This window comes from Pyxicephalus adspersus, chromosome 5, assembly GCF_032062135.1.
Source record: "Pyxicephalus adspersus chromosome 5, UCB_Pads_2.0, whole genome shotgun sequence".
Lineage (NCBI taxonomy): Eukaryota > Metazoa > Chordata > Amphibia > Anura > Pyxicephalidae > Pyxicephalus > Pyxicephalus adspersus.
In genome coordinates this window covers 37,392,269-37,411,934 of record NC_092862.1, presented here as the reverse complement: position 1 = coordinate 37,411,934, position 19,666 = coordinate 37,392,269, and the positions used below count along the sequence as shown (strand labels likewise).

The 19,666-nt window shown below is 35.8% G+C and overlaps 1 protein-coding gene across 1 annotated transcript in view; it reads left to right on the top strand.

Annotated features, from left to right (window-relative positions):
- The window catches only part of LYN (LYN proto-oncogene, Src family tyrosine kinase), a 34,383-nt gene extending 15,278 nt beyond the window's left edge, over window positions 1-19,105 (top strand). The window contains exons 8-12 of the mRNA XM_072411185.1: window positions 1,620-1,802; window positions 3,110-3,186; window positions 9,285-9,438; window positions 9,934-10,065; window positions 14,387-19,105. Of these exons, the coding sequence (XP_072267286.1) occupies window positions 1,620-1,802; window positions 3,110-3,186; window positions 9,285-9,438; window positions 9,934-10,065; window positions 14,387-14,589 (749 nt within the window). The 3' untranslated portion in view covers window positions 14,590-19,105. The remainder of the gene's footprint in view (window positions 1-1,619; window positions 1,803-3,109; window positions 3,187-9,284; window positions 9,439-9,933; window positions 10,066-14,386) is intronic.
- Window positions 19,106-19,666: the final 561 nt, after the last annotated feature.

Below are 19,666 nucleotides of genomic sequence, written 5' to 3'. Positions count from 1 at the left end.
GTTATAAAGCATGATGTTCATTTTGAGAGATTAGTGTGTCTAAATGAATGTAGAAATTGGGATAATGATGCCATATGTGGATTTCCTCTAATATGTCAAAAGCCAAGTATTGTATTCATTATAGGAAGCATTCTGTAGTTATAGTAACATATTAGTACTGTGTTATGGAAAAAAAGTCATATTGTACAAGTACATATATGTGGTAATTGTATTTATTTCCTGCTTGCTTTTCCCATGCCTTAGTTTTTTTAGAAATAAGATATATAAACATTTCATCCACCTTATAGTGTTGGCCATTATCCTAGTATCCTGTGCTATCCTGTGCTAACCAATATATAACTAGATAATTTCACAATCCAATTTTTACTTCCCTGTTTTATTGTTTCATAATACTAGCTGATTACCCCGCGTTGCCCGGGTATTTATTTCTTGCAATCTTATATTATACAGGAAAAGGAATTAAATAAAGCTATAGTGATTTTCTAGTCTATGGTGTTGTTTTTTTTTGCCTTTGATTGCACTTGGCCAATTATGTTTTCTCTAAGGCATTATTACAGGCCAGAAATTTGTAAAAGAGTCCAAAAAAAGTATGTAAAATATAAGCAAAAGGGACACTGTCACTGAGCAATATATATACATACATACATACATACATACATACATGCAAATATACCCCTGACATATACCACTCACATGAGTCATATGTATAGCAGGTTTGGTTAAAATGTCTCGATGTGTTTCCAAGTGATTTTGAACAGCGTTGTACAAAGATGACTGGTGCACTCACATGAGTCTCAGTCATATGTAAAGCAAGTTTGGTTGAAATGTCACCATGCGTTTTCAAGTGATGGTGGAACATACACACATACACACATACATACATACATACATACATGCATACATACATTTTTATATATATAGATTTATAAAGCTTTGACATATACCATAGGGCTGTACAATTAAACACTGAGCTGAACCTTATAGTCTCTGTACAGAGGAGCTGACACTCTAATGTCCCCCACAGTCACACACTATTATTATACATTTATATACCTCTGACATATACCAAAGCGCTGTACAAAGATCAGCGGTGTCATATGTCCAGCAAGTTTGGTTGAAATGTCTCCATGCGTTTTTGAGTGATGGTGGAACATACATACACACACACATACACACCAACATACATACATCCAATTTTATATATAAAGATATAATAGAGTCCTGCACTAATTAAGGTATCTTTAAGTTTACTGACGTGTAGGAAGGTGACAAAAGACAGTTGGGGGCCAAACTTTTGGTATCTGTACAATATTTCTTTAGTAAGGTCTGATTTGTCGGAGCTATATATTTTCTTTTAAAGTACCCTGTGCAGAAACTGGTGCTGAATTTGATCTACGTATTGCTAATAAACATTCCATTGGCTGCTTTAATGAACAAAAATATAATGTATGAGAATGTGACAGGTACACATGGCTTATTAATTATAGTAAATTATTAGTATATAGTAAATTATATAGTATATGTAAATTAATTATAGATGTGTGTTGCTTCCTATTTCAAGTAATTACTTTTTGGTAATGCATTCACATTTTCAGTCCTTTACCAATTATCTATTTCAGGGTTCTATAACAATAATACAAAGATAGCGGTGAAAACTTTGAAACCTGGATCCATGTCAGTTGAAGCTTTCATGGAAGAAGCCAATCTAATGAAGACTCTCCAGCATGATAAACTAGTCAGACTTTATGCTGTGGTTACAAAACAGGACCCAATTTATATTATAACTGAATATATGGCTAAAGGTGAGTTTGATATCTACATTTTTTTTTTCTTGAAGTATGTGTATAAATATATGTGCGAAAACATCCACACCAATATATATATATATATATATATAAGATATATCAGTGAAACCTGAAATAGATATTTACCTAAAATTGTAGTCCTCCATTGCTGTTGTGCGTTTGTATTGCATACACTTTCCCTTGTTACCCATTTTACATTGCAATTCATTGTTATCTTCCCTGTTGTCATTGATCCATTGTTACAAGTTTTTTTTATATCAAATATCAATAATAAAAATACATATATAGAGATAAAGAGACATGTGAGCAGTTAATAAAACATATCTCCCGTGGTTGCAGTTAAACACTGCCATGATCCCAATATTCCTTGATGCCCCTGGAGCTGGAGCTGTCCAAATGATGGCTCATCATTTAAAAGAATTTCCAACCATGAAATCATGCATGGAAGCTTTGAATACATTTTAACCAACAGGGCATCTTCTGATGAATTACGTAGGAATTAGTCTAGAGATTTCAAGATCAGGACATTTTACCCAGGGCGGCAATAGTTGTATGGTTTTCTATGCTTTCCAGCATTTTTAAGTTTTAACAACAGTTCTGGATAACACTTACACTACTTGAGTCCTTTTCCTTTCTTTGCATTATTTCACAGTGTAAATATTTTTTTGGAAGTATGATGAACAATTAGCTCCAATGAAGACTTTAACAATCTTCAACAGCACTAAAGATTAACTCTGGTCAGCACATTTTAAAGTACCCTCAAACCTCACCCTTCTCCCCTTGTATGGTGTATTTTAGTACTTCTTTTAGGTACCTTGACCCTGTACTGTGTAATCCCTCTTCCAAGCCTTGTGATATCATTAAGTCATGTAAGTACTCTGATAACACTGATCCATGCACAAAACCTAAAACTTGCTCCATATCTCTCTCCCCATTTACCTTCCTATTCAATTAAAGAGGAATAGCCGGGTAAAGCTTTTTCCGAAACCAATACACTTGGTATTTTTAATCTCCTGTGTCCCCCACAGCACTTACTAGTTCCTCCTACCACACTATATGTGACCAATGTGTTCTCTTGTGACACATGGGTCAGTGGGGAGAACCCTAAGCCATTTGTTTGACACAAGATATTGACGCTTGGATGCGTCAATTTCAGGAAAAAAAAAGTATATACAGTACTTTCCACCCTTTTTATACCCTAAAGGGACATCTTTTATGATGACTTTCATTTGTCAGCAGGGTTGTCAAAATTGTTCATTTTTTGTTTTCCTATTTAAATATATATACATTCTATTTGTTACTAGGAAGCCTACTAGATTTTCTGAAGAGCGATGAAGGGACCAAGATCATTCTTCCCAAGCTGATTGACTTCTCAGCTCAGGTAACAAAGGCAGCTTAATTTTTTAAGTACTAAGTGGTGTTTATGGGTTTTAACCTCATGGGTGCAATATGTAACCATGAGGCTGATTTAAAGAAAGTGGAAGTAAAAACAGAAAAAAAGGAAGAGAAGGGTTTAGGTTTAATTGTCTAACTTGTCTTTTTTTAAAATTCAAAAAGCAAGAGAAGATGATTAGCAGAAGAGTTACTTCTCTTTTTACAGTTTTTATAAATGCACAGTGCATTATTAGTTTTTTCTATTATTCATACAAAAGTACAAATGTAAATCACACATGTTCTATTTATTAATTGGTGGAGATATATTTGTGCATTGTGGTCTAAATATGAAAGTATTGTAGAGCAAACTAATACAGTACAGAAACCCTGTTTTATTTATGCTACATATTTTGTTCAAACTTCTGTTACCTTAAAAAAAAAGTTCATAGGATCTGGATGTTACATACACTTGCACATTCATTGAGGAGTTCTGCTTAGTAAAAAAACAGATCCTAATGAACAATTATGACAGACAGAGACAGATAGATAGATAGATAGATAGATAGATAGATACTGTAGATCACTGTTTTTACCCAGTATTCCTCCAGAAGTTGCTAGGGATAAATTGAGCAATAAACAATTTGTGACCCTCGGGTCAGTTTACCTGATAGCTATCTGTAAGGGTGACGATCTTCCCACTGGCCAGCAATGTAGGAGGCCTACTGATCATAATGCTAATACAGCGAGTTGTGGATATAGTAATTGTACTAGGGGGTCCTTGAGAACACAAAATTATTTCAAGGGTTTCTCCATGTTAAAAAGGTCTACAAAGGATGCTAAATACTGTAGATAGGTAGAAAGATGGATAGGCGCTGAATAACTAGAATCTGTTAAATACAAGTCAATTGCTATTTCTCATCATCAGCAACTGCATCTGCTCTTTTTCCGACATGCTAGCTTTGGATGGTATAACCCTTTAAGTATGATCGCCAAGCAAACAGTTATTATTATTATTAATATTAAACAGGATTTATATAGCGCCAACATATTACGCAGCGCTGTACATTAAATAGGGATTGCAAATGACAGACTAATACAGACAGTGATACAGGAGGAGAGGACCCTGCCCCGAAGAGCTTACAATCTAGTAGGTGGGGGAATTTCATACACAAAAGGATGGGAGATATGTAGTGTGGGAAGTAGTGATGGTTTCAAATGACAGAAGAAGCCGGGTAGGCAAGTTTGAAAAAATGGGTTTTGAGTGCTCTTTTAAATGAGCAGAAAGTAGGAGCAAGCCGAATAGGACGAGGAAGACCATTCCAGAGAGTTGGAGCAGCTCTAGAGAAGTCTTGTATCCGTGCGTGTGATGAGGTTATAAGTGAGGAAGTCATTAGTAGGTCATTGGAGGAGCGGAGAGAGCGGCAGGGGGAGTATTTTTTAACCATGTCAGAGATGTAAGCGGGACAATAACTGTGTAGGGATTTGAAGGCAAAGTTAAATATACAATCGGAATAAATATAAAGGGCCCTGTTTCCGCTGTTCATCTAGTCTTGAGATTTATAGAGCTCTGTCAGTACAGTTCTATCTATCTAGGTCTGAGTAGTCTCTGAGTGCATTTCACTAACACTTCCAAGTCTTGTCCCTCCTTTAGCCTGTGGTAGGACAAGTTGATGAACTGATGAGCTTATCTATTCCACTTTTCTCTCATTTCTTTTAGTATGTTATTATGAACCTTGTCATATGCGTTTTTGTTAGCAGGAGCACATGATCACAAATAACTGATTCCTTTTACTGATTCTTTCTCTCCCGCACTAAGCCACGTTGTATAGGGACTGCATAAGTATATTACCAATTCAGATTTAGGTACTTTCCATGATACCTTTATTGCTATTGAGCTGATTGATTTACATCTTTTTATCTGCCTAAAGGTAATCTTTAGCATACATTTCCAAGCAAAAAGTTCAGGCTGAGGAGTTTGATCATCTGCTGGCTTAGTATGTCTTTCTAAGAGTGCAGTGGTGAGATTTCCCAGCAGCAGTTTGTAGGTCTGAACTCTCATGGGGCCATTATGATGGTGTCACCATCTCACAGCTGCACTCCCTGGCTCTTTGTTTCATATTTTGGAGGAGGAAGAAATAATTGACTTGACTGTCGGCAGATACATTGCATTGTTTGTGGTACAGGAAACTGTTTATATTAAAGACAACACATGTATATTTAGAGAGGAGACCGGAGTCCAGTAATGTCTCCGAGAATGCAAATATGAGCTTCAGTCTTTGTCAACCATCCAACATTTTACTCGGAACTCTGATGCAAAGTAATACCTTTTGTCTGACTTTCCATGTAATGGGTCACTGTACATGTTTGTTACTTTTCTGTTTAGTGTGCTGATGAAGATATATTTGTGTTTATATGTAAAATACTGTTAAACAATAGACTCACTATTATGTTACTTTTTGTAAAAGTAGGAAGTAGAAAAGTATGCAAATTAAAAATAAACATAGCTGAAGAACCTAACTGAAGATACAAAAGCCAAATGTATACTGCAAGCTTTTTAATACTTTAACCTGAGTTAGTAATTTTGTGACTGTTATTGATTTATAACCTTTCATAATGAGTTAAACCAGCTCAAAAAGTTGTGTAACTTCAGACCTATAAATGTGGCCTGAACATTATGCACTGCATTTGTAGCTTGTGGTCTACGAGAACTAGATCAATAGATCCAAGATAGATAACCACCTTGATTAATATTAAATATATTTTTGTCAACCCCTAAAAAATGTGTTTTGTAGGGTAAGTTTTGACTCACATTATAGACGTGTACTGAACCAAAATAGTTTTTGTTTTTTTTGACAATGAAAGATGGGTTTAATTAAAATATTTGAAAGTAAAGAAATAAACTTCAATAGAGAATTCCACTTGTACATTCAACTTAATACAATTATGAGACTTTTTTCCTGCTTATTGGGGGATATATTGTCTGTTTAGAGAATAGGTCTGGGTTGCTGGTGCATTTAACCATTTAGCTTCTTTAGGAAAGGGTGAGACAAAAAACAAAGATTGTGGTCTATTGCAAATGCCACCACAGCACTACCTATGCACAGACATTGTCACCATTATGGGAACAATCATTTATCAATACAAAGTTATCAGATGTTCAGTACCAAGTAAAGCCAAATCTGCTTAAAATGTCAGGCAAACAAATACATATATGAAATTCATACCTGGGTATTGTTTTATTTGCCTCAGGAATTGTAATTCTAGACAGTTATTCTTGTGAATTTATGCATCTCGTACACTGCCAAAGAGGTCCACCTATTTCCCGATTCAATTTTGTGATTGTGTTACAATGAGCCATAGTCTTTGTCCAATAGGTAGGGAGCAAACAGAATATTAAACAGAATAATAAACAGAATATTAAGGTCTGGGATATTATGGAAATGGCTGGGGAAAATTGTTTGGCATGTAAAATATTATTTATGTATATAAAAAGATAGATAGATATATATTATTAAAGGCAACTACATAGTTAAAGCAGAAAAAACTAAACAAATAAACCATGATGGTGACAAAAGACATTTAGCACAAGAAATTTTAGAAGCATGAACATTGCACATACAGTACCATCCAGCCTATGGGTGTCACAAGCAAAGACAGTCTTTGCCATATGTCATCAATTTTATTAGCAAATAAAGCAATTTATACATTCTTTTTTATTCAAGTTCCCCATTTAGGTAATAATCTTAGCACATTGAGCTGTTCTCTTCTGTATTTCACACATCTTGTTTTAATTTTTAACCGGTATTGAGAAAGGGAACTACAAGATAGCAAATTCACAGCAAGTAGGAAGTAACAGACATTGAGCAAAACAGCAGAAGGAAAATATGGATCAACTTACACTCAGCTTACAAAATAGTTGTGAAATTGTCAAAAATGGGTTGCATTATTTTCCTATTGGGCCTGATTTGTTAAATCTCTCCAAAGCTGGAGAGGATAGACTATCCTGAGAGAACCTGGGTTATCCAACAAACCTGTAATGGATTTCTTGATAAAAAAAAGTTGACAAATGTTTTAGTTCTGGACCAGATCCATTCCAGGTTTGCTGGATTGCTCACATTCTCCCATGATAGTCTATCTTCTCCAGTCTTTGAGAATTAATAAATCAGGCATATATTATCTAAAGAAGTAGCCATATTTGCCACCCTTTGTTTATCTCTATTAAACTAAGGCTTGTAGTTTACACAAGAGATATAGGATTTTTTATTTGTTATACCCTGTTGAAGTAAGGACACTGCATTCCTAGCAAGATCAGCTGATATTTTCTGTGCTTGCTGAAAATATTCCTAGCCTGGAAACTAGGGCAGCCAAAACTAAAGTTGCAATAAAAAAACCTTAAGGTCAAAGTAAAGTAATACATTTTGGGAGACAAAAAACATTTTCTTGGTATGCGACAGTGGAAACAAGATTCATAATGATAAAAATAAGAAATGATAACAAATCAGCAGAAAAAAATTAACTAAGGTATGAAGTGGGCTAAAGAGTAATTGGGGTTGATAACATTTTATTTAAAAACAAATTACTTGTAAGTTTTTTTTTTTAGGTGATGCCATTTGCAGTTTTTTATTTGTATGATCAATATATGAAGTATTTTCTGAATGACATTTGCATACTATTTAGAATTATCATAACATATATGTTGTTGGTCATTCTATTGTTGAATCTGATCCCCCTGTCCTTCCAAATATTGGGTGCCTTATAGTGCCTTGCCTTGCTTGGTCCCATGGAAGCCACTCTTACATGTGAGCTTCCCTCAGGGATTGGACATATTTGGGGCAATCTAAAGCATGCTTTTTGTGCATGTGAAGTGAAGGGGAAAGTAGAAGCATTGGGGTTGTAGCAGTACACATGGGCTGTATGTATAAGATGTTAGGTCATAGGCAGTCGGGGCCACATTGGCAGCAAAAGGGTCATCGGCTTTAATACAACTTCATGTTGGCAGGTAATGTGATTATTGTAGAGAAATGGGCAAATGCTTAACGGCCCCAATGTCTTTACTGGAATATGCTTACTGTGTGCATGTATTGTGTGTATTAGAGTTTTGTGACCTCTGAATGTTTGGCAAGCTTTCTTAGTCATAAACTTGTTTTACTGGTTTATTAAAAAGACAACAAACATATGAAGGTTGATTTAGCTCAGGTTTCTGTTTTCTTTCATACTTAAAGGGAAATAACGAACTTGTAATGTCAAATTGCAGTCAGAAAAAACATGCAATGAAAACTTACCAGCTCCTTATTGCCCATATACTATAGTAATCCTCTCTGCCAGTATTTGGTTTGCTAAAAATATATGAATGATAAACCGGAGACTCATGTCCCTCTTCCTAGATGATTCTTCATTATTCCATTTAGGCTGCTGAAAGAAGCTTGCAGATAGTATTGGGTTTTATAATATGTAAGCCATACATGCTTTGCAGTCTGAATGTATCTTTGTAAAACTATTTACTTAAATTAACCAATAAAGCTCAATTGTTGACATCCTAAAGCACAGTGGTACCTTATGGTACATGTGCTTGTGTTCTTTAATCAAGTTTTCCCCCACTACCCCTATGGGTGCAACCCACCTGGACAAATACTTATTGTTTTCCTAAAACAAACAGTCTTTGCTATGTATTCCTGTCTGGATAAACAGCTTTTACTGAAAATGTGTCCCTACTGAGTATTCAATTAAATGACATGCATGTTGCAGTCACATTCAATCCTATGGGTAAGCTGTACTCTCCAAGACCATTGAAGACCAGTATGGGTTACCCATAGAAATTATTGCATTTTACTAAAATTGTGGACACACTTACCGTGACAAAGGGTTCTTGCATAACCTAAAAATACTCATATTATGTCTTTTGCTTATACTTCTTGGTGTAATTCTTAGGAATGTTTTCAACTTTGGTGCTGGCTTTTTCCCTAGATTAAATGATGCATGGCCCTTTTTGGTCAACTGTATCTTTCTATTGGTAAGAATGCAGGAATCCTTGATTTAGTTCATTTGAAATTAGGTTTAAAGCTCAATCCCACTATGCAGTTTATTTATCTCATTAATCTTTTATAGATTGCAGAAGGAATGGCTTATATAGAAAGAAAGAACTACATCCATCGGGATCTCAGGGCAGCCAACGTACTGGTATCGGAGTCTCTAATGTGTAAAATTGCTGACTTTGGTCTGGCTCGAGTCATTGAAGATAATGAATACATGGCAAAAGAAGGTATAGTTTCTGCAAAGAACAGTGCACCGAAATAATGAGTTCAACACAGATTTTTCCTTAACATGTTGCAAAATCTACTTAGGTTGTATAAACACTTTGGCCCTGATTTGTTAAAGTTCTCTAAGGCTGGAGAGAATACACTTTGATCGTGAAGCTGGGTGATCCAGCAAACCTGAAATGGATCTGGTCCAGGATTCAAAACATTTGCTAGCAAATAGCAAATGATTTTAGGAAAACCATTCTAGGTTTTTTAGATCACCCATCTTCACTGAAGAAAGTGTATTCTCTCCAGCCTTGGAGAGCTTTAGTAAATCAGGGCCTTTATGTCTCATGCAAAATATGCGTATAACCTTTCTTATTATCCAAAACTTTATAGTTACACTGTCTTCATTGAAAATTTCTTGCACATTTCAAGAAATGTTTTTATGTTTCAGCTTTACTGTTTGGTGACACAAGAAGAAAAACTATAACATCACATCTCTCATTTTTTTGTAGGTGCAAAGTTTCCAATTAAATGGACAGCTCCAGAGGCCATCAACTTTGGATCTTTTACCATTAAATCAGATGTGTGGTCTTTTGGCGTTCTTCTATATGAGATAATCACATATGGGAAGATTCCCTATCCAGGTATTCCAAAAGCACTAATATAGCCATATCTCTGACCAGTAAGACCATTACATCTTGAAGACATAAAAAGAGTACAGTGTGGCTAGTGTAAAAATAGTTGTTGTTGCCCTCACAGCTACTATGGGGCGTGGGGTGGAAGAAGGCTCCATTATTTGTGCTCCTGTGTGCAGGTGAAGATAACACACATGTATTTTTAAAGACTGCAGGGGTTCAGGGGACCCTGTACACTCTGTGAAACTTCTTATCAAGAATAGCCGATGTCAAGCGCACATGCGGACTCCTGAGAATCCTTGTCTGATTCCCCTTTGCAATATTGTGTTTTTCTGTCTACTTGTGTAGAATCATTGCCCTCAGGCCTCCTGGTCATCTTTGCCATTACTAAAACCGACCCTGTATCTCTAACACCATCTTCCTCAGGCCATGTTCCTGTGCCACTCCTCGGGGCTGGCACCTTGTATTAGAGTTACAGAGGAGCTTTGTACTAGATTACTAATCTGTAATTATTAGTCATAAAAATCATTTTATTTATTGTTATAATTTTATTTATTTTAATAATTTTTACTGACAAACCCAATTTCTTCTAGCACTTGTTTGCTGTGATAGTGAAAGGGTAGAAGAGCATAATGTACACAAAGGCCCTGCAATCAGACATGCTGAGAAATGTTTAGTAGTTACTGAGGATAGAGGCAGAAAAAAACAGGTTAAAAAGTAATTCTGTGCACTGATACCCCATTTCTGTCTGACACTTGTCCACAACACTAGTCGCCAGTGGTGTCCTGACTTTGCTGACAGCTCTTCTGCTACCTGACCTTGATATAGACATTTTATGTTAGGCTACATACACACGTCGGATGATTCTCACTCGATGCGAACGGTCGGGCTTGTCTAGGGTGAGAATCTGACATGTGTACAGTGGTTGCCCACTGACAGATCCATAAACAACTGACGGTGAATGACTGCTATCCATGTCAATGGAGAAGAGCACAGCGGAGTGCCACTCGCTCGCTCTCCCTCCTCCCCTCGTCATATAACAGAACAGCCCTGTGTGTACAGCACTCATTCGTTCACCTTTCACACTTTTGTCGCTAGAAACAATCACAAGAGATCAAATCCAACGACAAAAGTTAATCGTGTGTATGCAGTCTTAGGAAGAACAACAGTAGGTAGGTCACCTGGGTTTCCCATTATAAGTTTGCTATGGGACCCCATTATCTGTAGTTACACTCCTGCACATTGCCATGCCTTTGTTTTAGCAGTAAAGATTAAATATGCCGCTCTAACCACAAGACTAGACTGCTTCTTTGTCCCAGTGGTTGTTGTAGGTTCCAGATATTAGTAACTATGGTTTACTTGGCAACAAGTGCTGTTTATTCTGACAAACCTCTTTATGTAGCGGCTAGTACAGAAAATCACCCGGGTTCCCAGTACACGCTGCTTCTTGAAACAAAGGTTGTGTTACATGATCATACAATGGATTCCTAGGAAACTAATAAATACTCTTACCCCATAGAAATTATTGACATTTTCAACATTATTTAAACAGCCACAGATTAGATCTTCTTTCAAACATATCAACAGATAAAGGTCATATATTTGAATAAAAACTGCAAGCATTTTTTAAATATTAGAAGAGATATTATTGTACTGTGCAACAAGTGGGTACAGTCCTAGTCCTAGGAGCTGGTATTAACCCTTCTTTAGGGCATTTTGAATAACTGTTGACAATTCCTTGAATTTGACTTTCATACCAGTCCTCTTTTATATCCCACTACAACATTGCAATGAGATTCAAAATAAAGCTTTAAAGAGCCGAGTCCGTAACCCTCCATTTTTACATTTTCTATGTGCTTTGGAACATGTCATGGAAAATGACGTATTTTCTGGTCAACTACTACTTTTGAATGGCCTGACATTTTCATCAATCACCCTTTGATACAATGCCGAATACATAGTTGACCTGAAGCAGCAAAGTAACCTCAAACCATAACATTTTCATCACCATGTTTCAACTTCTCCTAATATATTGCCTTTGGTTTGACAAAATATGTCTACTGTAACTGTGACTAAACAACACTTGTCTTCACCTGATCAGTTCACAGCAAACTTTAATGTACATCTTGGCCTGGAAAGGCTTTATACTGGCAATCTCCTGTGCAATGTAAACTGATTGCAGATGCAATGCACTTTGACTCCAGCTGTTGCAAGAACTATGTGAGGATTCCCCACTGTAATTTATGAGCTTCTACCAGACAAATTTTAGCATCAAACTGTCAGCACTTGAGCTGATTTTGCTAATCCGGCCAATACTGGACAAATTAGCAGTCATGTAAAATCTTTTGTTTTTCTAACAGTGGGGTAATTCAAATCAAATAAGTTGCCAATCTATTCTAATTACCTGTCAGAGTTAAAGGATCCCACAAGCTTCATTTTGGGGGACTCTGCTGAATTCACATAAAGTAGCCAATAGCCCTCTTTCCCATAGCTACCCCCTAGCAAGTGCATACCCTACTGTCCACTAGCTAACTTATATGAATTCGGGTGAACAGATACTCTTGGTATGATGACACCACGATTCAATAAGAGCCAAAGAAAACACCAGACTCAAGATATCTGATGTTTAAATAGGAACCCTGCATACTCCTTAAGAATGTTCCTATTAGTGACACTTATTTTGGAACACCTAATTCTTATTTTTTAGATCAAAAGTGATGGTAAATGTAGAGGTGTAATTACTCTTTCAATATGACATGTATCTGTACCTAATCAAGTTTTAGCAATCTGATTATAAGAATGAGAAAAACAAATACACCATGAATGTTTTGTTAGATCTCAAGAAGTATATTAACTTTAATCTATAGACACCATTTATATAAAGCTTGTTTGTTCAAATATGCTAAAAAAACCTCAATAATTTCCATGAAGTGTATTCACATGACTTGTAAGTTAGATCCGCAGGAAATTGAACAGTTTTTTTTTTTTTACTTCTCCAAATTAAATAAAAAAGTGCATTAAAATAAATTCCCCTATACTTTACAGAGGATGTAGTGCCATCTTAGCCCCTATTCTGTGAATGCATCGGTAATTGTTCTCCCCAGAGGCCAGTTTTGAATATAACTCTTTATTATTAGGCTATATAATTGTTTTTTATGACACAGACATCTCACAGCAATTAGATTTAAACTGTCATTTTAGAAGTGAAAGTTGGAAAATAAAAGTTAAAACCTGGTTGATGTGAGATGTCTAGACAGTGCGTTCCATAATCAACTTTCCACAGAATTTGGAATTGGTCAATACAGACAACTATGCAAGAGACATTAAAGGACAACTATACCTATGAGAATATTATACTTATATTGGCCTCACTCCCCCTATCTGACCTAAACCATTCTCCCTCCTTCACAGATTTCTGGTCTTTGCATTTGTTCACATCCTCCTATAAGTTCACACATGTGTAGTCCAGCCCATTAGTTGTCTATTGTGTCCCACGACCAGGCCAGAGTACTATAGACAGCTCTGGGCTATAGTGCACAAGCATAGCTCTCTTGTAGGTGGATGTGAAGACTGAAGTCCTTTAGAAGTAACTAGGAATCTGTAGGTGTTTTAGGATAGCTCAGGGGAGGATGGTGGTTAAAGAGGTACTTTTTTAGTACCTCATGCCCCTATAACCTATAGTACAGATATTCTTTTAGGTTAACCTATTGCAAACCTGGAAACTTTAACTGATAAAACCTATACACAGATTATTTAATACCAAAATAAAATCATTGGATGTAGAGATAAAAGCAGGTTTACTTAACACATGTTGACTTTTTCTATAAAAGTAAAGCTTGCCCATCCCAAGCTTTCCCACATCAAAGGACTAAAAGTTAGGCTAGGAAGGTGAAAGGGTGAACAACAAAGCTTAGCGTTTACACATGAAAAGTTGAAATTTAACTTTTTCTATATTGTATACAAATTGGATGAATTGCCCAGTTGTGTATAAAGTTGTGACCAGCATTTATTAAATGCTAAATGTTTGTCATTATTGTAGATTTTGTGGGATGAGCAAAAATAAATATATAAAATATTTAATTATGTCTAGAATGGAAGTAAATAGGTGACAATATCCCATTGTTTTAGGATTAATATAAAGAAGGCGACAGTATCCCGATAGCAGTAAAATATATCTAAATAAAATGAGAATATTTGTAGGATAGGTAAAGAGAAAAAGGTGACTACGTCCCATTATTTGTACCAATAAAAAATATCCCAGTAGGATGAGTGAACAATCAATCTGTGATCCATTTACTTGGAGAGTCTGACATTTTCCATTTCTTCTCAGGAATGAGTAATGCGGATGTGATGTCAGCACTGCAGCGTGGTTATCGAATGCCACGGATGGAGAACTGCCCCGAGGAATTATATGATATAATGAATCAATGCTGGAAAGAAAAAGCTGAGGAAAGGCCCACATTTGATTACTTACAGAGTGTTCTTGATGACTTCTACACAGCTACAGAGAGCCAGTATCAACAGCAACCTTAGATCATGGACAAGATTACCATATTGTGCCAGAACTGACTAAGCAAGGTTTTCCAATTCTCTTTTGTCCAAACAGCTAGGAAACCTGAAAATATGGAATACCCGTGGCCTGAAGTGTACAATAACCATGGCTGTTAGATTTGTGTGGCTTTGAAACAAACAGCATGGCACTAACATTCCATGTAGCCATTGGCACCAGACTCTTTCAAGCTATGGAAACGTACACAAAAGACTTGTATATCTATTCTGCAGCTTTTGATATTTAATTAATTATGTGGTTCACTTCTTTACTTCAAAGTGCACTGTTTACCTGCTCGACATGGAGAAAGGTATGAGTTTGTAGTGAGAATGCAGATATTAGATCATAGATAGTAGCCACTTAAACCTGGTATAAACCCATACCTTTCATGTGGCTTACAGGAATGCCTTTCTGTCCTGATAAAGACACCGGCATGTTTGAATGCACATTTCTATAAAAGCTGTGCATGCAATAATGCAACTATACAAGGAATCATATAGTCTATATGTCATTAGACAAATGATGTTCAGTCAGAAATCTCTTCTTTATGCTAAAGAATATACTCAAAATCCCAACCAGAAATACAAACTGTGCTGGATACTAACAAATGCTTATACCCTTTCTTAAGGAAATAGTTCATCCATACGTTCTATAAATTACATCCTTTTAGTTTACTCCTGCTGTAAACATTTATTTGTAGAGATAAGAGCAATCCTTTGCCTTGAATTTATCATGAAAGCCTCTCCAAGCTCATCAGAGACACCAAAACTCTGGGGCTGTCGGTGGATTTAGTACATGGAAGTTGCCAGTGACATCAGTGTTAAAGCAGGCAGGCTATAGGTAATAAGTCATAATAGTAAGCTAAAGAAGTGGTGAATACACAAGGGAGAAGGTTGATGGGATATGGGATATGTGCAAATCTAGTTGTAGGAACTAGGCCCCTGTGGAAGAGTGCAGCCGAAGTCTTCACAGGGTGGGGGGAAGCTATGAAGCATAAAGTGAGGATTACTTTCATGCAATGCTGGATCCAGAGTCATATACACCATAAGATGTGAGTGGTCACAAAGGAACAGCTCTAATTAAAATGTTTAAAAAGAAAAAAAAAGCTGTAAAGTGTTAAAAACTGTTATATATTTTGTCTTTCTGGTATTTAGATATGAGTCTTCATTAGTTTGTCTTTTTCAGTTTTATTCCTTTTTTTTTTTCCTATTGCCAGCACAGTTCTTGTTCTAGGGCGACAATACTATGTCATTGTAATGTATCAATGAAAAGGCAGTGTTATCATCCCAGATTGCCTTCTGGCTTCAAAGCAGAACTGAAACCGTGGTACTTGCCTATCTACGCTAACCCATCTTCCATTCTTCTTTGTCATCTATCCCCAGCAAGGGAAGCCGGGATTTACACATTCCTGGTGCTGGTAAGTAGTGTTATTGCAGAAGAGGCATCGCCTGTCTCATTCTGCAATACCCACTTGTCTGACTCCTTATTTTGTAAAGTTGGACTTTTGTTACACTGTAAACTACAACATCTTTTCCTCATCTCCACCACGAAGGAAAAAGTTTTTTTTGTAGTTCACAGATAATAGCTAAGGCGGCCAGTAACATTGTGTAAGATTTCCATTCTTTGCACAAAGACAGTTTGTATGATCACTGGATTGTAGGTACTTTTCTATACTTATATAAAATGTACTTAACCTGAAAAAAAGAGAACTAATGCCCCCACCATATCTAAGAATTGGTAAGCTACAATAAATAAAATTGTGTTCTTGAATTTAAATAGCCTTTAGGCAACAGAATAAAAAAAGTATATTCTGTCCACAAAGAATTTGAGATAGATTTACTATACAAGTTAAAGCTTTTCACTTTGCTTTGTGAAAAAAATCCAGCTTGTAAAAAATACCCAAACGTGTATAGGGGAAAAATAGAGAGTTCTGCCTGCACATGACTGGACTCAGCAGAGCTCAATAATATATACAAAGCTAAGAGAAATACAAAGTGATAATTCCCCTAAGTATGCCAAGTGAACAGCCTAAATCCTTTATAAATAAACCTAAATATTTTTATCACTGTTTTAAACCAAAATGAAGGGTTAAAAAGATTTATATCAAACATTCTGTTCTCAGGAATTTTTATATCTGAAAGTTTAATATCCTGAAATATGACTTAACATGCATGCAGTGTCCCATCATTTTTAATGCTGTCTTTACTATGTATATTAAATAAGAACTTTTAAAATCTTAAAATAGTGTGAGTAAACTACTACATAAAGCTATATTCACATTCAAGTATTTCATTGCTTGCTAGTTTTTGAGCTTTTTGTATGAAATTTGGGGTGTTTTCCTATCATTTACTTGGCAAGCACATGGTAGCAAGGGAGGTAATTTAAAATGAACTAATTCATATTAACACTTTAACAAGAGTAATATGCACGGTTCCTGTATGATCACTGCTTACAGGGATGCACATCAATTCACCCACCTTGATAAAAGATATTGGCAGTAGAAATGTTTATAAAAATGATCGTTAGATTTTTTATTTTTTAGCAGGGTGTTAACAAGATGCATACATGTTTTTCTGATATAAATTCACATCTACACAGTATTCAAGAACAGGTGTGCTGCAAACATGGATGTGGTTCAGTGGCTCAAATCTATATGCAGGAAATGGTTTTCGTCCTCCTCCAGTCCCTAGTACTGCACAGAGCGGCATTTCCCCTCTCGTATGTACCACCATGGCTAGCATTTTTAATCATCCTTGCTTATGCACCACCATCACTAGCGTTTGTTCTTGCTGAATCTGAACTGTTAGACAATCAAGCAACCTGATGTCTGTATAAAGTAACCTTTACAATCAGCAGTATAAGATAGATCAATGCCCCCTTCCCCCAGATGAAAAACAGTACATACAATTTCTAAATCCTTGCTGTGATGTTGCAGCACTGTCATGCATAATGCCATCTTACTTAGCTTTCAAATTATTAGGGCTAATTTAATGAGATCTGTACATACAATTATATATTTTTATGGTGTAATTATTTTTACATTATATTTTCAAGAAAACCCATAGTGAAGACACAAGCCAATGGTTACCATTTTTTATTTACTTTAAAGCTGTAGAAAGCACAACCAAAAGGAGTTTTAGTAGTGTGTAGTATTACTGCATTAGCCCTATTCTAGACCCCTTTGTATCTCCCTTGGTAATAATTTCTACTGCTAATTATACAGTTACAAACAAACTCAGATGACCGATTCTGTATAAGGGAAACTCCCAAGTTCCTAATGTAATTCATTGCAGCTCACCAGACCAGACCTTATATGTTGCGGCTGCAATGGTTTTACTGTTCAGGCCAACATGTTGGAAAGTCCAGCTTGTGTGACAACCATGGTTCCCTCTTTGGATACAATAAAAATAACTGCAGCCAGTATATTTAAGGACAGATAGGATGCAATAAAATACAATATATTGTTTTGTGTATGTGTATAATTGGTAAATCTTTATTACTCTGTATTATTTGGAACTCTTTTGGTATATTTTTTTATTCTAAACTAATCAAGCTATATTGCTTGAAATACATGTTACACTCATCAGAAATAAAGAATGCCCAAGTCATTGAACGCAATAAAAACAAAAGTATTAGGAAAAGCATACAACCATTCTGCTGAGGTTAAGTCCAACCATGTTTTATGGGATGTCTATCCCATAGGCGATATAAAAGCTTTAAAATCTCCTTTTTTTGTGCCCCCTGATATACTTGGGTTGTAAAAATATGAATAACTTTACAAAAATACGAATGTACAAGATAAAAAATGCACAGATGTTTTTCCAATTTCCTCAACAGAAGCACTTGATCATATATCTACCCCCAGTAATTGGTTTGTGTGACTTCTAATTTCTAAACTTTCTAAGTTTAGTCTAAAATATGACAAAAATAAACCGATGAATATTGTACCAATCTGCATTTATTTTCCTAAACTGTATTGTAAAATGGGACATTTATTAAAGCTTAGCTACTTGAACTCCAGGCAGAAATGAAAGACAAATTAATGGAACTCCTCATTCAACAAAACTTAAGAGGCTCTTTTTATAAAACAGAGAAAAGGTCCAATGGCAGTATTTGATTCCCCCCAGGGAATGTCCGATTCCCTGTTTTATAACAAGAAACCTAAAAGATAATTATATGGCAGTTCATTTCAATAGGCAAAAAAACCTAAACCACTGTGCAGTAAGATAAATGCAAACACTTAATGATTTAGGTATCTATCTGCCACAACAAAGCCATATATGCAGTAGCTCACTTTGATTACAAGTTTTGTCGATACAAAGCCTTCAGTTTTATACCACCCTTGTTCTTTTTTATTATGTATAAAACAATTTTCATTGTAATTTTTAACTTAAGTAGAAATGTTTTAAAAGCAGAAACTTGTCTTATAGAACATAAACATTTACATACTGATTATAAATGTTACAGAAAACTTTTCATTAAAATAATTATTTAAAAATATGCCTTTGCCACTCAGTTTCTCAAATGTCAAATTTTGTGTTTAAATTAAATAAATCCAGCATCAACATTACAGATGTGTAGAAGACCATTCCTGCCAACATAGATATTGTAATACTTTGATAGCTGGGTTATTCCCCAAGGGTTTAGAACATGGAACAATTGAAATTGCACAGCAAACCCCAGTGTGTTCCTCATATGGCACACAGGCCTATCTGGGTTCTGTTTAACCTGTTCTTTGATACAAGGGGGTGCTGAGAAGTTCCTGGTTTTGCCCCCTTCCATGAAAATAGATGAAATAGAAAAATGAGTGTGGGGACATAATACAGCCTAATATCTTAGTATGTAACTGTGCAAATATCAGGTCTTTACGATTCCTTAAACTTTTTTTTCTTTTAGCAAGAAGCTGTGATGGCAGAGGCACAAGCAAGTTTCACGTCGTTGGAGTTACAGGTCGTCATTAAGTTTTTGTTTCTCCAGGGAAAGTCAGCAAAGAACAATCACACTGAGATGTCACAAACACTGGGGGAGAAGTGTCCTTCCTACAGCACTGTCAAAACCTGG